This window comes from Falco punctatus (genome assembly GCF_963210335.1).
Source record: "Falco punctatus genome assembly, chromosome: 6".
In the NCBI taxonomy this organism is placed as follows: domain Eukaryota; kingdom Metazoa; phylum Chordata; class Aves; order Falconiformes; family Falconidae; genus Falco; species Falco punctatus.
The window spans coordinates 80235384-80258715 of NC_137585.1; the positions used below are offsets into that span (position 1 = coordinate 80235384).

Genomic DNA, 23332 nt, shown 5'->3' on the forward strand with positions numbered 1-23332 from the left:
ATTACTTGGTTCCATATGAAATAAGTGTGAAGCTGCAGGATAAAAATTCTGTTTCCCCTTTGCAGCCCAGCTAAAGGCAAGCTGCGCTGCCTGGCATGGCTGCTCTGCATGCCAGGGAGGTTCTCTAGCCCCTGAGAACATCCTGGGCCACTTCAGTGAAGAGGCCTCTCCTTAACCACTCCTCGGAGGCTTGTTTTCAAACACCCAGGCAGCACGCTGTAACTCAGAAGGGCTTGCTTTAATTATTCATTTGAATTTCTGTGATACATGTTTACTTGTAATTTTGTGTCAGTGATGCTCATCTGGCATCGCTGCTTCTATAGTATTCGCCTGCATTTCCCAAAACTTCAGTATCGGAAAAATGTCAGCGGCATTTTGTGGCACTTTGGTTCTCCTGGCATACATCGATGCCGTCAGCATTTTCTTGCAGCTGAACAGCATTGGCAGCAGTGGGACTGGGAGATGGGGCAGAGAGCACTTTGTTTTTTTAAACAACGTCCCCTTGCCTTCCTATTGTGATTTACCTCATAGCAGGAATCACGCCTAGGATTAAAAATGTTTCCATGTTTTTGAAAACCAGTAAGAGCAGCATATTTAAAATCGCAGCAAAAAACACTGCAAGTTGTCTGCCTAGCTCTGGTTTGAGACTAACTAATCTCTGAAGGATTTACCTATTTGGCAGTATTACATTAGGCTGGGAAAACTGACAATATTAAATTAACTTGGGAAAACTCCTACAGAAAAAAAACCCTCAGCTTTAGGGAAAACATAATGACTCTGTGGCACTCAGTTAATTATCCAAATTAGGAGCGTACTTCATGAGCAATGAACCTGGAGTAGTTTCCTCAGGAGTCTCACTTTTCAGCCAAAGGAAACCACCATTTCGGAGAAGTCTAAAAACCTATTAGAACATTTCCAATTCAAGAGGTGCATTTTTCCCACAAAGCCATGTTCATAACTCCCAGGTAAAAGAGGACTGGATTTATTTATTTAATCTAAAATTTAGATGTCTGTGAGGCAAAGGACTTGTAAAAGGGAAAAAAAAAATTACGGGTTCTGAAAAACAGGTAAATGTATTTTTTAGTGTTATGCTTCAGTGAGAAATTTGTGAATGTTTTTGGGAAAGTGTAATTTAATATTTCTTTATGGATGCATTCATGCAGAAATCTTGCCCCACTGCATGTCAGCCAAATAAAGTTTTGTAACATGGCTACAAAATAGTAACATTTCAACATTTCTTGATACCATTTCAAGCTTGCAGACCTAATGGCATCGCCTGCCTTTGGCTTCTGCTGCCAGTATCAACTCTGGGCTTGGCTTTGCTGGTGAGCTGTCACAGGTATTTGGGCGTCACACTGTGTCCTTCAGGCAGCAATGCCTTAACAAGCCCAGATGTTTTTTCTTAATTCCCCTGCCTTATGACGCTTCCTATTTTCAACATATGGGATCTTTCTCTCAGTGGCAGCTCTTCACCATATGAAATATTAATTGTATAATATGAAAAACAGCTCTTCGAGGGACCCATTCGTTAATAGTGCTGATGTTGCTAGAGCTCAGAGAAACCTCCTTTGGGGAGCTATTTTTCTTTTTTAAAAGTAACAAAGAAAATAGAGAAATGGTTGCCTAATACAGGGAGACCCAAATTCAACACAGTAGGTTATAATAGTCTTCACTTTTTCTGCTGTAGGGTGTTTTTAAGGCTGCAAAGGGTGTTGGGGTTTTTTTGTATAATCACTTTTACGTACCCTCTCATGCTCTAGTTCATATTCCAACCCCTTTATGTAGTGACGGTAGGCAAGTCTGCTTCACAGACCACCGTAGTGTACCACCATGCTGTCCTGGGACGGGCTGGACTTGAGGTCAGGTCTACTGGAAAGCGCATCCTTTGGATATAATCAACTATTTTCTGTAACGCCTTCTTGGATTGGAGGGTGACACTACGGGAAACAGTCCTTGGAGAAGGCCAGAACAGTTCATTTTGCCAGTGTTGAGGAAGGTGCGACATTTAAGTGAAGAAACCAGCAGTGGGAGCTATAAATTGAGTGCAAAGATCTCTGGTTCTTCTGCACACAAAATGGTACCTTGGTCTCTTCCCAAAACACAGGCAGGGAACCCAGGCCCCAAAACATTACGCTGAAAGACTTGCAGGCAAGCCAGCCATGAAACTGGGAGCAGAAGCCAAACTCTATTGCAAATTCCGTGTTGCTCTGGTATTCTATATCCCTAAGTGCATCTTCCTAATGGGCACTTCTAGCCAGAAAGTTAGCTGCCCTTCTTTCAGTGGTATTGCGTGCTTTGAATAATGAGCAGTAAGTGGTTTTTTGGTCACTTAAATACCACAGTTCCAAGCACTTAAACACACTTAGCAGGTTCTGAATCTCTCTGTTTCTGAGCCAAGTGGCATTTTGAAAAGCATTAAGTTAAGTAGTCTCTCACAATAATTTTGTGTTCCCTCTTTGAGCTTTCTGTACCGGAGCATGCTTCGAATGTATCACTGTATTGATTTTGGTATTCTGCCATTCTTAAAGTTTTCTTCTGGATTTTTCTGTTGAAGCAGTTGCTTATTCAGATGTGTGTGTTCAGAGGGAAATCGGCTCCACGTGCCGCTCACTTGGAGATCACAGTGCTATTGCTCTTCCTCAAGGGCCTTTTTTTAGGTGTACACTACAGGTGTAGGGAAACCTGGGAGTAGATGTGAGGTCTCCCACTTGTTGAATCTTTTTGTTGGTGTCCCTCCCTGCCCCCTGGAAAAAAACAAAACAAAACAAAACAAAACCAGAAACTTTTGATACTGCATTAACAGAAAACATGGCAAGTTCAAAGACAATTTTTCCGGAGTGATCTGAGTAAGTCAAATTAAAGGCCAGCAGAAAAAAATCCCAACGCAGTGCTTATCATAATTAACCACCAGTATCTGAGAATTAGCATAGCCATGGTTACAAGTCCTAGATATACTGACAATGTGAATGGAAGGGGAACAAGCAGATGCAAGAAAAATACAGCATTTTGATGGGCTATTTTTGCAGCAAGGCCTTCTTTGGACATCGGGTGCAGCAGTGAAGTAGTGTTCAGTCATGTTCACAAATGAGTGCAGGTGGTGGTCGCCAGGTCTGCTCAGTGCTCAGGTCTTACCAACCCTTGGAGAATGGAAAGTTTTGCTCTTGAGGTTTGTCTCACCCTGGTGATTCACTGCCCGCCCGCCCAAACTTTCAAAACCAGTTTCTAATTGCAGACATTCTATTTGAGCTATCTTGGCCTGATTTTTAAGGAACTCAAAAGGGGGAAACTTGCAAAGAGGATCTTGCCATTACTTGCCGGTTTTGAGCCGCCCAGTCTGCATGATGCATGGAAGGGCAGGGCAGTGTTGCTGAATGGCCATGCTTCTGGCATGCCCTCCCTTTAGCTTAGTATCTTTTTCACAGGGCAATGCACAAAATTCAGTGCAAAACCCAAGACATAGCCTGTTAATCACAAAGAACAAAAAAATTACTTTTTTTTCCAAGCTGCTTTCTGCATCATGGTATCTGGAATCCAGCTATAGTTTGATGTGACGTGACATGCAGAATATTTTCCTGGAGTTATTTACTAAAATGTGGGGGTGCACTTTTCAGCTCCTTGATGTCCACCTTGAGAATTCAGACAGGTAAACGGGCATTTACTTTCACAGGTTCCAGGCTGGACCTAAATATGGGAGCTTCCAGAGCTTCCAAACACAGCTTTGAATCAGAAGTTAGAGCCAATGCAGTATCTGACTGGTTCAACCACAGGGGTGAGAACACAGGTTATTTACTAAGTCCTGCACAGGTGTTATTTCTAGTACAAGCTTCTTGTCTATCGGGTGTGTTACATTTGGGTAATTTAGTCTTCCATTTTTCACTCCTCTCTCCATGCTGTTTGGCTTTAGAGGAAAAGAGATCTGACAGTAGCCATTGAGTAACACAGAGTGCTGGGGTTAGCGTATTTGTGCCGTGTTTCTGAACGACCTGACTGCTGAGATAGGTCGTGACCATTCTCCATGACGCTAACGCAGCCCTGCCAAGTTCTGCCTGCAAGTCCTGCCCCGCTCCTGCTGCAGGCTCTCCTACCTTCATGAGGGGACCCACCTCTGAAAAGATTCAGTGATTTTAAACAGAAGAGAGGAAAATTAAAGAAGCCACTATTGGACAGAATGCTATTTCACACTTGTTTTCAGCCAGGTCAGCCATGGCTCATGTTTGGAGTTAAAACCATCAAATATTCAGCAAGAAAAATAGTGGGTGTCTTGTGCTGCCTTTTATCCTGGGCTTTCATCAAAGGCTAAATCAAGTAACATTGTTAATGTTAATGAGGTAGTCTAAGTGGCATTTTATTTGTCTTCTCATAAAACAAAACAAAACTATGGACAGTCCAATTTTGTCTAGCAGACACACGAGACCTTTGGAGGAAATCACACTGGAGAGAGACTCACTGCTCAGAGGGACAGGATGACCACCCCAGCCACAAGACGATCATGCTATACTTCTGTATATTCTGTATATATATATTAACTTCATGCTATACTTCTGTAAGGTTGTGTGAGAGGGCTCCTCCTTCAGCCTCTGCCGCACCATTTGCCATGCATTTGGTTGGAAATTCTTTCTCTGGAGCTGTCTCTACTGAAAATATTATGCAAAATTCTCCCCCAGAGTTTGTCTCCTCATCAGTAAGGTCCTGAATGCAGATTGCAGTTCTGTCTACAGAGTTACTGCAGAGCCTTTTCCATTTTAATAAGTTTTGGGTGTCCCGAGAGACTGGTAGGCGATGGAAACTATACAGCACTTGTCAAACCTGCTGCTGTGCTTTCCTTGAAATACCCCAAAATGGAGGCAGAGAGGTAAAAGTTACCTACTTAACTTGTCTTCTTTTCCATTTGGTACAATTACTGTGTGAGTCACTCAGCTTTAAGAATGCTTTCAAGGGGAAAGCTGATTATTAGATACATCAGAATAATGAATCACACTCGATGGAAAATTCTTTTTTCTTCTTCTTTTTGTGCCACATTAGCCAGTCCATCAATTACTGGGAAAAAAAATCCCTGCCTCATATAGAAATTTATCATAGGTAGAAATTTCTCCTAGGAGAAAAATGGCATGAACACCCTATTGTTTTTTTAAGTAGGAACCATAGATGAGTTTTTCAATGACAGGATAATGGTATCGGCTATTGTAGATCTCCATGGAGTTTTCATGAGGTTGCTGGCTCTAATTATGAAAATGTTTTCCAGTCACCTCTATTCCAAGAAGCACCTTGCAATTTCGTGTATGCAAAGAGATTAGCATCTTAGAGACTCTCAAAATAGATGTGCTACTTAGAGGGAGGCTAACAAGGCTGGAACAGAAATGTTTGGAATAGAATGCTTCTGCAGAATTTAAAAAAATATATATCTGAAAAATAGTAAAAATTTTAGTCGATGCAAAATTCAGCCATATTTTCTCCATTTTTTTCATTACTGAGATGATTTTCTTGAATGCACAAAGCATGATGGGCTTCATCTTTTTATGCCTATGAATGCGATGCACAAGCAGGGATGGAAGATGTAGCACTGCTGGTATCTGTAGGTTTAGTGTTCGTATCAAATCCTGCTTGGAACAAAAGGAGGCACAAAAGAAAGCTGCAGGGCAGCAGGGAGTGCTTTGTTCATGTGCCTCTTTTTGTCTTAGCATGGGAATAGCTCCTCTGAGAGAGGTTCCCGGATAATGGGAACCCATGGGATATTTTCTCTTTTGTGGAATGCCAGTAGCTGGTGGTGAAAACTCTTAGCATGATTTGTCTCTCTAGAGTGGGTGAGCCTTTGTTATCTGTGGCATTGGAATTAATCACTGTGGCAAACTTTTAGTTTAGGGTATTCTTTAGACAGCTAATGAACCAAAGTCAAAAAGATTTAATGGAGCTGTTACCTCCCTGAATGCTGGAGGAAAGAAGGCAGCAAAACTTACCCTGTTCCATTGAGAGAACTATGCTGATGTGGCACTTGGAACAAAAGCCATTAATTGTCTTAAATGACTCCAGATAATGAGCTTTAGTAATTGGCTTTTGTTTTAATACAGCTTTGAAAGGCTAAACCACATCAATCTGTGTAATGCCTCAGAATAAGCAACAGTTAAGGTAAGGGATAGTTTGACTTCACAGTGCCTGTCCAGACTGGATAAAGCCATATCAGTTCAGTTACATGAGTGATTAGTTGATGTTAAGAATAATTTTTATATATGGATTTATTTGAACACTTTGAGGTGCAGAGTGCGAAATAAGGTCATTTTGTTTCAATGCTTAGGTACATTTTTGTGATGAAATATGTTACTATTGATTTTCAGTAGAGCCCAATTGCTGTGTGTCTTGAAGATTTAAAATCATCTACCTCATAAAACTGCAACAGCTGTACTCTGAAGAGCTCGGTATACTCCTGCTTTCTCTTACAGGTGTTTATCCAAAAGAAGGTAAAACATGCCCATACACGGTGATAACTCTGCAGTCACTTGAGAGACGTACATCCTCATTTGACTGTAGCATCACATCAGGATTTCCCCTGCTTTTGCATTGGGGAAATTGCTGATGCACACTCATGCTGATATGTGTGTTATTAGAATAGGAAACCTCAAGCTAACTATGAAGTTGCCCTCTCCAGTATCTGGGCTGGTTCTGCCTATAAAGACACCTTGTAGCATTGCACGGCGAAGGAAATCCCCGATCACAAACCTGAGAGAGCACTTCCTCAGGCGGTGCAACACTGAAGTAAAAATCAAGACAAGGACTCATATGCTTCCTGAACTTTAAAATCTTCAGGGTAGACATGTATAATGACAGCGCTTCAAATCAGTTCGCAAGCAACCTGGTTTTAGAAGAAGTGAGCTTGAAAGTGTTGCAAGAGAATTTGACTGGAACCAAGAACCAAGCAACATCCCGATTTTAAACATCCACATCTCTAAAAATCCAAATATTAGTATCTCTACTCAATATGTCATTGCTTTTTCTTTGTGCCTCGTTTTTATTTGGCGCAGTTCCTCCCTTCCATTTATATATATTAATACCAGGAGTCTGCCTTTAGCATTAGGACACTGTGATGGTCATAAAGAAATGCAGAGTAGTTCAGTCCCTGGCAGCTAAGGGCTGTAAGGTGTATGGAAATGGTTTCTCCCTTGTTTTCTTTAAATGGAAACGTTGTGTGGGTTTTGGGGTTTTTTTTGAAACAGGATTTTTGCTGCCAATATATTAGAAAATGGTGGTGTTCATGCCGTATGCTCTGCAATTAACAGGAGCTGTGTAATTAACTCATCTTACCACTGCATTGTGAAAGCGAGAGGAATTGTCCCTGTCCCTTTGCGGAGGCAACTGTGTGGCAGCAGATTTGCATTTTATAATAGCTGCTTTCATGGGGGAAAGTTGATCTTTTTTTCCTCCATACTTTTATTCTCCCCAAATCCACAAGGTCATGGTCTCAGACAAACAGAATAGCAAAATACTGTGCTTGAGTCGAGCCATCCTAAATTGCTTTTAGCATTTAAATTCACAAGAGAATGTTTTTCTCGGGGTGGGTATGGTGCCTCCTGTGCCTTACATCCAGCCTGCCTGTTCCTGGGGGAAGGTGTAGCAGCTGACCTTAGCAGGAAATTCTGGGAAAAGATAGCTGTGGGTAAGACTCTGTAATAACATCTTGTGTTGAGTGCCTTAGTTTTTGAGATGATGCTTTAGGCTGTATTTGGAACCAGGGACTAATTTGTTGACAGTATCTCTTCCTAAATGACCTAAGTTGTCGGTGTTGGCAGTCTTATTTCTCCCAGTGAAAAGGTAATTCTGAATCACAAACCATCTTTTGCTAAAGTAAAACTAGCCTTATTTACATTCATGTTACGTGTCTTTTTTTTCTTTTATTGTTCTTGTCTCTATCTTCTTTCTGCACGGGTTATTTTTATCACAATTCCGGTTTTTGATTTTCTTTTAACTCATCACTGTATAATGCTTGCTTAGCTCTAATCTGGTTTTCTTTTCTTTTCTGTTTCCCAAGTCACAGTAGTGTCTAAGTGGGTTTTGTTCTTCCAAATCTGTTTTCCTTGATTCACCTGTACATACTTCTGCCCTCAGTTCTGTGATGGTTCTTGCCTCTTATCAGTTATGTTTGCCTGTATATTATTCTCAGTAGGGATGAGCAATCTTATTGTCTAACAGGCTGAATAGTTAATGTATTCTGAAGGACACAATATATTCATGTAAGTCCCAAAAGCTCCAGAACCAGCACAGACTAATTCCTGCTAGGACTGAGCCAGAATTTTTACTGATCTGATAACTTCTGGACATTATAACATGAATATAGACCTGGTGTTGAACAGGAGGCCAGCATTGGTCATTGTGTTACTTTGGCTTTCAGATACTTAATGCATTAAAATGTTGAGAATTATTAAATTGAATTTGCTAGCAATCCTCAGGCAGGGTTGTTTGGGAAAAGATGGACTGAATTTGCTAAGATTTGTTTCAGTTTTCTGTGGTGGATATAATTTGCTTAGTGGGCCACTGGGTCACAAAGTGGAGAGAATGTTATTGCCATCATGTGCAATGTTCAAAATTATTTTTCAGTTATGAGTAAATGAATTTGAATTATTTTGACCTGGAACTGGCACTGTATTATTGTTTTCCACTCTTTCTTCTCTTTGGGCTGTGCTTTGTGGCTGAAAGCCTCTCCCGTGATACACAACTTCTCTGCAGACCGTTCCTACTCGCTCTCCTTTTTGGTTTGGTAAAGATACTCTGTTGAAAGGGGAAACCTACATTTAAGATGTGGAAACATGGAAGAGAGAGTGCAGTGGTCTTTAGTCCAGAAAGTTCTATTTCACTAACTAGAAATATCTGTAAGGGCAGAACATTGATTATGCTTAACTATGTAGTTAATCTGAGTTAATTATTTATCTGAAATAATAGGTAGCTTTTGGCACATCACCATTTTCTCTCACGTGGGCTGTGATCCAGCATTTGAAGAGAGCAACAGACAATTTCACTGGCCATTAGCTTAGGCTCCAGACGTCGGAATGTGACTCTCATTCAGCCTTAGGACAAGAGTAGGTGGTTGAACAAAGTGAGTGGGCATCTGGATTTCCTCGTGCGCAGCACAGAGACACCAGCTGTTCCTGCCTGGAATGGCCATGTGTTCATTTTGGAGTGACAAATTTTTTCAAGATTTGAAAATGGACCTAGACAAAAGGCCTTACAGAAGGAAGTTGCATAGCATTTGGAACAAGTAAAAATGAAACTCGCTCTGCCGCATTCTTAAACTTTTGAATGCTTATCTTTTCTTTGGTAATTTCTTCAAGAACTCTGAAGAAGTTAAAAAATATCTTGGTAGCTTCCCAGGGAAAACCCTGGTAAATGGTGAAAGTTTGGGTTTTTTTCCTGAGATAATGCACTGTGCTAGCTTTAAATCTGATGGGGTTTGTATTTATATTGAGCTAGAGGACACCATAGTACATAATGCATATTCAGCCTGACCCTAGCATGCTTTTCCTGAAGTGTATTGTTAACGTTCTTATGTAGAATGGGTTGAGGGTTCAAAAAGGTTATGTATAAATAGTTCAATTAAAGTCAAGAGTACGCAGCACTTCGTACTCAGGGGAAGTTTATACATTTATTAACATAAGTTTATTAAACTTTAATCTGCAGCCTTTGCTGACACTGTGGCAGAAGAGTTCTTCACTGCTGCAGCAGCTTTGAATCAGGGAGCTGCTTTAATCCATGATGAAGCCCCCTGTGAAACAGGCCAGTCACTGCCGCATCCTCTGTACCATGCTTGAACACCAGCTTGAATGGATGGGTGCAGTGAGAAGATGCTGAATTGCTGTGTCAAAGGTCTGCAGCGATAGGTTTCTTAGCTTGTCAGCAGTCTAAAGGATTTGGGCTCTTGGCACTGGTGTTACAAGAATTTGCATTGGTCTGCATACCAAGCAAATACTGTGAGGGGTGGAGACAGAAAGTGCAGCAAAACTTCTTAGTGACGCAAGTATTGTAGCCATTAGCACTTAAGGACCAGTAATGCACTAGAATTGCTCTGTGACTAAAAGCTTTTCTATGTTTTCTGGCTATACATTCCTATAAAAGTTACTGCTGTACCCAGAAACCTTGTCTCACTTAGGAGCGTAGAGATACTGGCACAAAAAGACCCGTGTCTTTACGTGTATTTCAGTATATTTGGATTGTTCATGTTTGATTTTTTTAATTCTGTGCAGTGCATCTTTTTATTTACACTAAGTTGTTGATATATGTAATTTTATCTCTATTTTAAGACAATGTTCTGTTCAGGGAATTATATTTCCTCTTAGAAGTGCCATAAATGATGTGGTCCTGTCTTTGCTTGATCTGTTTGTGTATATGATTTATGTACCGTTGCTATTATTTTTTTTATTTGCACTGTACTGTGCAAGCTACATAGCCTCACATTCAGAAGTAGGTAACGGGGCTCTCATTTTAGTAGATCCACGTGTGGGAATAGTAGGTAGTTTGCAGTGCTCCCTCCCCTAATGTTCCTCTAATGTAATTAACTGATACAGCAGCACAATGATACTTTGAGCAGTTTAACCCCAGTATTTCCCCGCTAGTGTGGTTCCTCACATGCTTGAAATCTGAATGCCTCAACTCCCTGAAGAAATTTGTAAAGCGACATAGTGTTTTGTCACCTCGAGTGACACATTTTACATTATCTGAGGGTTTTCTTGCTTGAAAAATATCTGGATTTTCTTCTCTTGTTTATTCCCGTTTTCAGAATGAATCACGAGTATTGGCAGTGAATAATATATATAACGGAATGAAATGGGATCAGCTTTCAAGAACATTTCAATCACCTCTTTTGATTAGCCTCAACAGGGAATATTAAACATGACTTACGTGCTTTTTTACCTTGTCTGGCATTAATTGAATAGGATGTAAATTCATCTCTGTGAGCATACACAGTTAACAATGAAGTAAGAGTCCGTCCGTAGATACTATACAATAGGATAGAATTCTTTGCCCATGTAACTTAGGCACCTTTGGAAACATAAATTGTGCCTTCCTGTGGATGATTCAAGCATGATTAAAATGAAAGCAATAAACAGAAGGGAAGAAAGAGGGGGTAGACATTTGTAAGGCCAGGAGCCTCTCATAAGCAGACATGCTTGTCTTGTTTAGACAGCATTTATAGGTCATGCTGGTTTTCTTAAAAAAACCCAAAACAAAACAGGCCGTACTGTCTTCCATCATCTCTACTAACACACCTAAAATAAATCATTGGTCGTCAAAAGCCTGTGGAAATAATTGGGATTTGACAGTAATTTCAGAAGAGTTGGCACTGTAGGAACATCAAGCAGGTTTCTTTCTCTAGATACTCATTAGTTGCCCTGTTTAAGTCCTACCAAGTTACAGACGAGATGACACTCCAAGCTGAATAGCTGCATCATCTTCCCTTTGTGGACAGAAATAATTAGGTATACACTGGCGTGTTACGAATTCAGAAAAAGGACATACAGTACCACCTTTCACTGGTGATTCTGCTTGGCTTCTTTGTTCTGCAGTCATCTTCTCTGAGTATCTTCAGCTGTCATTTCTCAGAAAACTCTGCGTCTCAGTCCTGCTACTTCATCAAATGGAAATAGAGGAGAAACATACTGCTATCCAAATGGAGGCAGATGGACATTTAGCATTATCTAATGGCTCTAGTTTACTGCAGCAGACTGAAGGAAACCTGAGTCCACTACAGGACAGAGATATTGAATATAATAATGATTTCTCCAGTGTGAGAATGCTGAATGTAAAGAAATGTTCTCTTTTGGATAATGACATAGATCAGATAACCCAAAAGTGGTTTAATTTTTACTTTTGGGTTAGTATTATGAGAACTAGGCCTTAATGTAGTTTCCATTGAAACAATGAATTCTCATTGACTTCAGAATAAAAATAGTCTGACCACAGATCCTCCAGTGCTTAGTTTTACTGTTTTGGGGATGTGTTTCCTATTAGAAAGTGTTTGCTTTTGTTAAAAATATTTACGTAGACAGAGGGACTGGGAGAGTAGTTAATAATTGGCAGAAGTTGATAATTTTCATAATGGGACACAAGATTCTTATATTTAATGAGTGGGATAAAGATGGGAAAAGGATTAGGAAGATACAGTCCACGTAAGCAGCTCTGGTAGTTGAGTGCAGCTGCAGCAAATGTACTGAGCTGTTCCACGCAGCTGGGAGTCCAGCCCATACAATCTAAAAGCATCCAGCACCATACCTGTTTACCTTGCCAGTTCCATGACTAAGCTGTGAAAGTGAAGAATTGTAGCAGCCTGTAGTAAAGAGCATGAAGGAGCACCAGTATGCATGCAAACAAAATAGTAGCAGTGGTGTAAATGACAGATAAATAAAATCCTGTCTCCGCTGAAATCCCAGAATTTGTCTATAAAATCAGTATACATTGCTTGTAGAAGAGTGGTGATAAAGCTGACAGCATTCTTTAAGAGCCTCAGTCATTCTACTCCATTGATGAGGTCCATGGAGCTAATTTGTCGAGAGGGCTCTTCCAAATGGGGATGTATTTCCCAAAGCCAATTTTATTGATGGCAGTCAGTAATGATAAGTGAGTATTTGATCACTGCTTGAGAAACTTTGTTCTCTTTGCAGCATTTCTTAGTGAAACAGACATTAGAGATTTAAAGCAAATAGACTATATTCTTATTCAACGGATATTGTCACGTGGAATCTTCTGAAACACAGGAGACTTAGGTGGCTTCACAGCTTTGGAAATCAAATTTCTTCCAGGGTAATGGGAAATTTTTTTTCAGTTTAATAGGAAAAATTCCAGCATTCCATGGAGAAAGCACTTCTGTAACATCTCCAGCTGCTTCACTTTTCATCTTATTGTTGGCACTGCAACAGCACTGTGCTACATGGGGGACATGGACATCTATCCCATCATACCATATTCTCTCTCAGGAATATCCTGACCTAAGCAGATGAAGTAATTTCACTGAGGGTCTGAAATTTCCCCAGTGACGTAGTTTGACTGTGTCTTTGGCTTACATTTGCATTCCAGAATGAGGAATGTTTCTTGTAAAGGATTGATGGTGTCTGGTAGAAGCCAAAGCTATTTCAGTCTCTCCATTCTTCTTCCTAGCCAGTATAGGGGCTGGAGAAAGCAAGGAAGAAAGGAAAGAAAGGAAGGAAGAAAAGGAAGGAAGGGAGGGAGGAAGGAAGGAAGGAAGGAAGGAAGGGAGGAAGGAAGGAAGGAAAGAAAAGACCAAAAAAGAGAGAGGGAGGGAGGGAGGGAGGAAAGGAGGAAGGAAAGAAAAAAGATGTGGGAAAATCCCAACTATTGAGCCGGAGCTGGCATAAATCAGTAAAATTGGCAATATTGTATTGATTTACACTAGCTGAGAATCTAGCATCCAGCTCATTTGTGAAAGAAAATGTACTATGGAATTAAAACCTACCAAACCATTTCTTTACTATATCAGCTTGAAGCTTGATGCCACTCCAGTGGAGCAGAAAATGACACTTCCATTTTAACAGTTTATGGCTTTTACAATAAAAAAAAGTCAAAAATATGCAGCCAAAACCCATACAAAGCAGCCGAATTGAAGGCTTTCAATCTCTTTTAGTGATGCATTTCTGGAAAACAATTTTCTGTTTTACTGGTCATGGAAAATTAATCATATGTTTGATGATTTGTATCCTGCTGTTGTCGTCTTCTCTTCATTCTTTGGCTCCATATTATTTAATTTCAGTAAGTGTCATTTCTAAAGGGAACAGAATGAACTGAGGGCCTTCCACCTACATATCCAGGTCTTTTATCAGCATTTTGTAATGACTGGTAGTCTGCTACAAGCCTTTTAAATTTACCTGCTAACTGTTATCAGCTCCCTCTTGAGTCATGGATGCATGTATATATACAAATATATGCGTGTGTATATACATATATGTATATATGTATGAGAAATACTTCGGCACTGGTTAAGGATGAGACTAGTAGATTTTTTTTACAGAACATATTCTAACTGTCCATGTAGTTTAACACAGAATGTTGTAATTTGTGGAAGATGGAGGTGATGGGAAGTTGAGGGTTTTCTTTAAACACCTAGAATTTAGTGAAAGAGCTTCAATTCTCTCTAGTACCTTCTGTAGAGTGATCCAAAACCTATTAAAAATATTATTTTATTCTCTTAAAGTCATAGGGATTTTCTGTGGGAGGCTGAGCACAATTACCTGGTGATTCTCTAAGCAGCTTCCAAAACAGTATATGACTAGAAGAGCTCTTTTAATTTCCAGAAACCCATACAGACGGAATTTCCATTCCTTGCAGTTTGTCTGGCTTTGCTTCTGCCCTAGATTTCAGATAAGCTGGACAGCTACCATGGTTTTCACTCCTAATTATCAGAAAGCCAGTTAGGTCTTTTCCTAATCTGTTTTATGCATTTATTCACTGTTGGCATACTGAGTGGTCCACTAACTTTGATGCAGTGTAATGAGTTAGGGAAATGCTGTTATCTACTACTTTATCAGTAAGGAACCAAGGTAATGAGAAGTAAAAGGCTTTAAAAAAATTGTCCAGACAGTTTCACTGAGGTCATACAGGATGTTGAGACAATGTTGAATGCAGGACATTGTGATCAATGCCTAAGATTTCTAACTGCAACAGAGTAGCAAAGGCAGATAATAAAATGTCTTCCATATATCATGGGGAATCCTGAATTTGGTGTCAGTGGAGTGCTGACTGGAATAGGGAAGACCCAAAAGTGTGTACAACTGTTTTCCAATGCCTTGTGAATGACTCTGTTGTGAAAACAGAATTCTGCGTGTGGCAATCTAGTGCTGTGCTTTATCAGAGGTTAGGCAGATGGGACAGGATGTTTTTTAAACTGTCTTTTATATCAAAATTCAGGTAATAACTTACCTGTAGTTGAAAAGCAGTTGGGAGAATATGTCCTGCTCTTGTACTCATGGTTTCCTCTCTTTTCTTTTTCAGTGAGTATGTTTTTGAACACATTAACCCCCAAGTTCTATGTTGCCCTGACAGGCACTTCCTCATTAATCTCGGGACTTATTTTGGTAAGTACTAGATATATTATATCACTTTACAAATTGATTTCATTATCCAGAATGGGATTTCAGGCTTTATCCAGATTAATAGGTGTCTTTTTTTTTCCCTTAAACTTACCTTTCTGCAGTACATAAAATTTGTATTTCTTTATTTGTACTTTTTCCGTGGGAACAACAAAAAAAAAGATAGAAAATGTTCCAGTGCTATGCCTCCGAATAAAACAAGCCTTGAAAGACAACGTGCCCCACTAACAGCCCTATAGTAATTCATAGCAAGTGGTTGCATGTTTGGTGTTTCTATTGACAAGTACTACAGAAATAAAAAGGCCAGTAAAAAAGAAGAGAGGTACCAACTATCTCAGCTTAGCATGGTCCTTTTAGAAAGTTACAGCAGGACTTACTAGAGAAACAGCGAGCAGAATGTTAGCAATGAACCCAGTTCTGGTGCCAAGATTCCAAGAGCTAATTATTTCAGATCTTAACTTTCAAAATCTTTCAGGTACATATCTGCCTATTTGCTTAAAGGTCTGAAGAGTATTTTTAAATCATTTAAAAAACCCTCCTCCCATATGTAATCCCCAAGGGCTTCATTGTGCAAATCAATGCAGTGGAATGAATCATAATACCATCACAATGCAGGAGTCCAAAGCAGAGCATTTGTTCTGGATTTTATTCAGTCTTCATAAAAACAAACAGAGGTAAAAAAATCTAAGAATCTGCATGGTGTATGTAGGGTGTTATACTGGGCTGTTTTGTCTCCTCACTGCTGACAGCTGGCTTTCTACTTACATGGATAGGGTAGGGTAGGGTAGGATAGGATAGGATAGGATAGGATTAGATGAGAGAAGAGAGAAGAGAAGAGAAGAGAAGAGAAGAGAAGAGAAGAGAAGAGAAGAGAAGAGAAGAGAAGAGAAGAGAAGAGAAGAGAAGAGAAGAGAAGAGAGAAGAGAAGAGAAAGAGAAGAGAAGAGAAGAGAAGAGAAGAGAAGAGAAGAGAAGAGAAGAGAAGAGAAGAGAAGAGAGAAGAGAATGATCATCTAATCCAACTCCCTGACCAAGTCCGGGCTGACCAAGTTAGAGCATGTTGTCAAGGGTATTGTCCAAATGCCTCTTAAACACTGCTAGGCTTGGGTCGCTGATCACCTCTCTAGGAAGTCTGTTCCGGTGTATGACTACCCTTTTAGTAACTAAATGCTTCCTAATGTCCACTGTAAACCTCCCCTGGTACAGCTTTGAACCATTCCCGTGCCTCCTATCACTGGATATCAGGGAGAAGACATCAGCACCTCCCTCTACAGTTCCCCTTCTGAGGGAAAAGTTCTTTGTTTCAGTCTTGTTTGTTCAATCTGTCTTAGGTCCTTGTCTAAAAACAAGTTGTACACATTTAAAATATGCTGGATACAAGCTGAAGACCCTCCTCACCATACCAAACTAGGCATGTAATTGGGAGACCAATGAGACCAATTGTGTAGGAGTGTAGTTACAGTAATGGTAAGTGGAAAGAGAGAGACATGGCTAGGTGCTTGTTCACATTGCCTCAGATCTACTGACCTCAGAGAAACTTGAAAGAAACTAGGTTCCTAATTAAACTTTATCAGTTTGGTGTGGGAAACGCACACCTCTCACTTACACGTTGCCTGTAGTTGATGTAGACAAAGAAATGGTGTCCTTGACTCCTGAATGCCTGTGAGACTCTCATCACTTAGATGATGCCAGGTATAAAGCATCAGGTGCACTGCTGCTGTGCCTTGTTCTGAGGTTTCCTTGTAGCAGAAGGCAATTACTTAATGTCTGCACCTTGGGCATTCTTCATTCTCATATGGTTTGATCCTCAAAGCACAGGATGGAGCTTCAGAGACACCAGCAGATCTTTCAGAATATGAACAGAAGCCAGACCTGTAAGACTTGGATTTGGTTCAGCACAACTTACTCAAATGCATGGGAGGAAAATACTGAATGTTACATTCAGTACTGTCAGCCAGAAAGAAGAAATGTTTGAAAGGCTGGACCCCACCATCAAGATGAGAAGGAATGACAGAAATAACATGGGTCCCACAAGCACAATTCCAGATTTGTTGTTAGAGTGAAGGCAGTGGGAGGAGGTTGCAAGAAAAACACGGTTTGTGCCCTATGGAAATACCTTACAGAATCAAAGTGGAGCAAAGTACCCTGAAGAGAGACTAAATTATCTGTGACTGAATTCTGTGTCCAATTCTGTTAGATTAGAATCTGTAGATTCTGTAGATTCTGTAACTAATTCTGTGCGTGATTGCAAATGTAGATAGATTTTATACTGTAGTCACGAAGGTAATTTCTGAGGAGCAAGCTCAGCAGGAGACTTGCGAGCAAGACATTTCTGAGTGCTGTACTTTGATGGAAAGTACAAGAAGGAAGTGGCAAGGAGTATTCAAGACTGTGATATGAGGAAGGGGCAAAAGGGCAGCATTAGAAGCCTCCCAGGAAGAGATTAGACTTAACTGGAAAAAAATCACTAAATGCTGCATGACAAAGTCCATTATGAACAAGCTGAAGCAACAGTGAGGTGATGGAGGTGTAGACACAGACTGAAAGAAGATTGAAAGACTTTTTTGTGGACCTTCACTACTGCTATCAGTTGTTGCCTGCTGTTCATATGCCATCATCCTAAGTGTGGAAAAGATACATAGGCCAGGAAGGTAACAGCCAGGAACCCTAGATTTTAGGGACTGGTGTCCGTGCTGAGAGGAACATGTGGTCTGTCAACTGGATGATGGAAAAGGAACTCAGCAGACACAGTCAAGGAGAGAAGAACCTGCAAGTTGAACAGACCACGTATCAGGAAAGACAGCTGAGTAAGTTCTAGTAAGGTAGTGCTAGCCTTTCACTAGCCCAATTGTGCTTCAGATTAATTATTCTTAATAATCTTGCTGTTTACCAATGGCCCGGTAACATGCTGTATTGCCCGCATTACTACACATTCACCTGTTACATGGTATTAAGTGAAACTCGCTCATAAAATAAATATTCTATTGTCATATCTACATTGCTTGGGTATTTTCCAGACTAGATGTACTAATATTCCTTGGAATTTTCCACCATATGGTCTGGCAGATTTCTTTCCATTATCAGCTGGGTGCAATTCCTAATCAGAAGGAGAAATCACAGAACTGCAGGTTATGAAATGATGGAAAATTCCATCATTTCAGAAGTGTGGTAACCAATGAGAAAGTGAATGCTTTTCCTATTTCATGTTTGGGTTGTGAAGCAATGACTGCAGAGTTCAGCTTTGGGCAATTGCATGCTACGGGACTCCTTTGCAAAACACTACTCTCCCATCTTATTTTGTCTCTTACTTTGTTTTCATTCTTTAGGTAAAATTCTGGCCTTGCTGCAGGCAATGTGACTTAAATGAAGCAAGGATTTCAGACCTTTTTTCTTTTCGGGATAGCTTAGAACAGTACAGAAAATACTTTTCTGTCTCAAGCATTCTCAAGAATTACTTGACTAACATAGTTTAAAATGAACAATTTAGCATATGTTCAATTTATCTGCACTATTTTTGGCAAAAATCAAAAATAGGAACCAAATTAAATCCCAGGCTCCATTAGAAATATTGTATTGCAAACTTGGTTCCACCACAATTACTTTTAATCCAGTAAAAAACAGGGTTCTGTCTCACAGAACACAATGAGCTGCATTGTATTCAGTGTTTGAGAGGCTAAGGTTTTCCACAGGTAGGGTAATAAATCTGTCATGAAACACAACTGATGTCCAGTAAATGCTGTGAACTGGAACTATGTAAATGCCACTGAGATTTGCAAATAAGGCCATGTATTTAACATGTTGGTTAGCAAGTGTGCGTGATATTTGCTCTACAAACTGATGGAGTCTTCGTTCTAACAAAGTACAGGCAGAAGTGAACCCCAGTCTTCAATCTCCACCAGGAATGCCTCGTGATTCTACTGCAGAGCTTGGGACAATAATAAGAGTTTTCTGCTACACCATGAGAAACATTCTGCAATGCACAAATACCAGGTCTTTCTGAGAGAAGGATTAGAAAACCAGTCTATGGAGGTGGAGCATGAGTGCTGAGTCTAGATACTGGCTAGCACTGAGCAGCTGGGTTGTCTGCTACTACTCAAGTAAACGTATAGTATGCGAGAGTCCCAGCCTTTGGTAACCAATGGTACCAGTCCAGGAAGTCTGTCAGAGACTTGAATAACACAGAAGGGACCTGTCTTATTCTCTGTAGATACTAGTTGTTCTGCTTGTTTCAATACCTCTGTGTAGCCTGCTGCAGAGGGGCAGAAAGGTGACTGAGTTCTGGGTGTTACCACAGGCTCCAGAAAGGTAAGACAATTGTGCAGGGACAATCTTTGGTGGCTGAAAAGCGATACGTGGCAATTGTTCAAAGTTTCTGCTCTGCTCAGTGGAGGCTGACAGGTCAGAGAGGGCAGAATCCTTATAGGAAGTTCTAAGAAACTGGAAACACTTGTCAAGGAGCAGATGAAAGAGGAAGGGGTCTGTAGGAAGGCAGGCTGTAAGCCAGTCCACAGATAAGAAAGAGTTATCCTAAGTAGCTGGGCTTTAATTTGAGAGAAGTACTATACTTAGTCCAGGCAATATATTATTTTCTTTCCCATTTTTGTATTTCCAGAGGTAGATGAAGTGTAAGCAAATAGCTATTTATTTTTAACAAGCTGCTTGTTAGCACTGCATGTATCTTCTCATGCTGACTCCTTGAGTTAAGACAAGTGGGGGTTCGGTAACGAGCAGCAGTCTAAGAGGATGCTAAATGGGTGCATTTCATCCAGAAGGAAGGGGGCTGCATAGACTTCAGGACTGTTGGTAAAAACACTGAGAGCGTGGTCAGAGGTGTACTGTTTCCTAGAACTAAGCTGAGCAGGACAGGAGGATCTGCTTGAGTCACTGCCTACCCCTAACAGCTAAAATAAAACAGACCAGGGGCTTTCTTTGTCAGAAGGCAAGTAGCATTGTATAATCACACCCATACGGATAAACACTTGCCTACCGAAACAGGATGATCTTTTCTATACTTTCTCCTAGGTACAGCCCCTGGGCTGTGCTGTCCCTAGAGCATGCCCAGTCATTGCCTGGGAGAGTTGGCACAGGCCAGGCAGCGTGCTAGCAAAAAAACATCACAAATGACTGAGCCAGCCAAACCTGTGCTGTGGTCCTGTTTTATGTATCAAATAGGCTTAACCATGGAATCAAGTTGTGCTATCGTTATCCTGTTCCTCAAGAGAGTAAGTTTTATTTATAGATTGGTTGTTAACCACCCCTTATATTAGAAGAGCGCTCCAAATCTTACTCCTCTGAGATGTGGAACCCTAATTACAAAGCTGAATGAGAACTTGGAGCTGTGGAAGTTGCTGGCAAACAAAATCCTTTAGTGCTTCTGTTGAAGGCTCAATGCACTCACACTAGAAGAGGACTACAGAGGGTGTTCGCTGTAAGAGAGGATGCCTGTCTCAAATGTGATAGACAGAAAAGCATAATTCAGATCACTGGTAGACATCACTACTTGGTTTAGTGAGAACTACTATCAAAATCATCCCTTGTGAATTGATGCATTTATGATGGAATATCTGTTCTGAAAAAACAGGCAGGAAGATCAGATATCAAAATGATGCAGAATAGATTTGTTGCTACAGAGAGAAATAAAATCTGGGATTGTCTGTCTGCAAGAGCAGAGATAAGAAAGGGAATGACTAATGTTTGCATTGCACAGGGGAAGCGAAGTACCTGCACAGAGAAGCAAAAGCAAAAAAAAAAAGTCCAAAGCAAGTATTTGAAATGTATTAAGAAGACTTATGCATGATTAACCAGCTCTCAACCCAAATATATTTGTCACCTACAAGTTGGTTTTTTATAGCCATGAAATTAACAATAAGGATTTTCCAAAATCAAATACTCTTACGTTAAGCATTATCTATACCAGATTAAAAAGTAAAAATTCTAGATTGGGCTTTTTAAATGCACAAAGCTGGAAACATTCAGAACAGGGTTTTAACTTGGCCTTTGTGGACATAATGGTTTCAAAGATCCCTTGAGGGTTTGGAGATCTTTGACCCTTTTCTGATTTCAAAGCACAGGCACCAACTAGAAAGATCCCAGAGAAGTTTGCCACTGCTGTGAAGGGGACAAGGTCTGTGAAGATGAGCTCCCTTCCCACTGTATGTATATGACAGAAATGAGGTGGCCTTTTCTTTCAGAAGTGGTGCAAAAATTATCTTTCCTTTTAATTTCCTCTCTGATCAAGATCTCTTTCAATGGGTAATTAATCCTCATAGTCAGCTATTACTCTGCCAGATGATCTCTCATTTGCTGAACTGTCAAAAGCTTGTTGACTTTACATTGCTTTCAAACTGGCTGGTACAGTTAGAAATCAAATTTGATTTATAGAAATCAGGTTTCAAAACAGCTGATCCTGTCTGAGAAAGTTGCAGAAATTGTGTGAGAGAATGTATTGTTTTGACTTCAGTACCAGATTACAGATTACCTTCTCATACACCCTGAACAAATGACTCCAAGCAAAGGCTTGTTATGATGATGATTTATGGCTTTAATTTCTAAGAGACTGTATGGTCTGGCTGATGTTTCCTGGCACTGGATTCACTCAACATTGCTAATATTTTTCAAAGCTGCCTTAAACCATTTATGAGCTTTAATGCCATTTTTTAAAGTAATTAATACACATGTAAATCTAGGGAGGCAGACTTACAGTTGTATCTATGTTCTAGCAAGCTCTTGTCACTCAGCTGAACTGTAGTAGTGACCACATATTTATATACATTCTTTCTGCTTGTACTCTCAGTTTCATTGAAATTCAGTGTGACAGTTTTCCAGCCGGTGTACATTTGTGAAGGGCAAGTGGGTTCAAGCATGCTTTTGTGCTGCTTGCTCTCCTCTTCTGGGTTTTACTGACATTTTGTCTAAAAGGTGATTAGCATTGAAAGAATGAGCAGGAATTTATTAGCACATTTTGAAATATAATTTTTTATACTTCTTCTTCTAAAGAAAGTACAAAGTTTGTTAGATACATCTATAACTGCTAAGAATTTTGACCATCCAGCCTTCAGTCCCTCACTTACATTACAGTGATAGTCTTACTGAGTGTCCCTTGCCTCAATGTAAGACTGTGATCTTCGATTCCTAACAACCACTCTCTCTGAGGCCTTGGGTAGGTAGAACTGTGGCTTTGGTGCCTTGATTTGTTCAAGCCTCAAAGTTTCCAAAGATAAAACAGAAACATGCTCACAGCAGATCTGTGACTATGGCACAGCCTTTCTGTAATGTTCAGCCACATGCTGCCTGCTTAGGTTAAGATGCTCTCTTAGATCATATTTAAATTCTAAACTTTTTAGTAGGTGGTGTGTGCCTAAGAGCATAAGAACAGCTAAAAAAGCTTGCTTACCTGTGCCAGCTCCTTGTCCCCCATATCCAGCATGTGGAGGCAGTGGTGTATACCAGGGGATGTGTATCAGCAGCACAGAGCAAGTGTTCAGTGACAGAGCCTCGACATTCTGGCCCTAGCTCCCAGCCGTCCCACCTGGGCACTGCTGCAAGTGTGTGCTGGTGGACCAAGTACAGTGACAGACACACCGTGGTGCCTGTGTAAGGAGGAACTGTCCAGGCTGTGTGGGGTTTCAGTGATCTGCCTGGGATGTAGAGGTCACAGACAGCTGGGTGTCTTTCTGTTCAGGTTTCTCTGTGACCGTCTGTTTATCTTCCCAGTGCTTGTGACCTCTATGTGTTCACATAGCCCTTCTGTCTTCTCCTCATTAGACTGATCCATTCTTGTTGCTGATGTGCCCTAGAAGACCCATTAGACTGTTTTGGGGACCAAGTGATTTCCAGGGTTGCTGCACCCTCTTGTGTGAACTTGTCTCAGGTGGTGACCAGCTGCATGCCCGCCCCATTCCAGTGCAGCTAGGGCCAGGCTTCCTCCATACGAGTGCTCTAGATGCCTGAACAACATAGCTGAAGTTAGGGGAAGCCCCAGTGCAGAATGCATTGGAGTATCCTTTGGAAAGGAACATTTTCTTACTATGCCAGAAGGTTTATCTTCTGGTTTTCCCCTATGGAACGCTTTAAAGGGAGAGGGGAAAAAAAAAAAAAAAAAGTATGTCTTGCCTACAGACAATCCCATGGACACAGAAGTCAGTTCAATTATTTAAAGAGATCAAGAGAACTTAAAAATGAGAAACTATTGTGGGAGAGCGTGGAGCCCAGCCTGAACCTCTCTGCAGCAGGTGGACTCCTAAGAGGTCTTCCAGA

General features: G+C 40.6%; 1 protein-coding gene across 14 annotated transcripts in view; it reads left to right on the forward strand.

The window, feature by feature from the left end:
• Positions 1–23332, forward strand: part of ST7 (suppression of tumorigenicity 7) — a 151562-nt gene that overhangs the window by 65121 nt on the left and 63109 nt on the right. For 7 of the 14 annotated variants that reach the window (XM_080391012.1, XM_080391017.1, XM_080391021.1 and 4 more), the window contains one exon: positions 14980–15062. The exons of 1 other annotated variant lie outside the window; for it this stretch is intronic. In XM_080391012.1, the coding sequence (XP_080247138.1) occupies positions 14980–15062 (83 nt within the window). Of the gene's footprint in view, positions 1–14979; positions 15063–21147; positions 21229–23332 lie in introns of all 14 variants that reach the window. 6 more of the 14 variants (XM_080391016.1, XM_080391009.1, XM_080391018.1 and 3 more) reach the window with 1 other exon arrangement.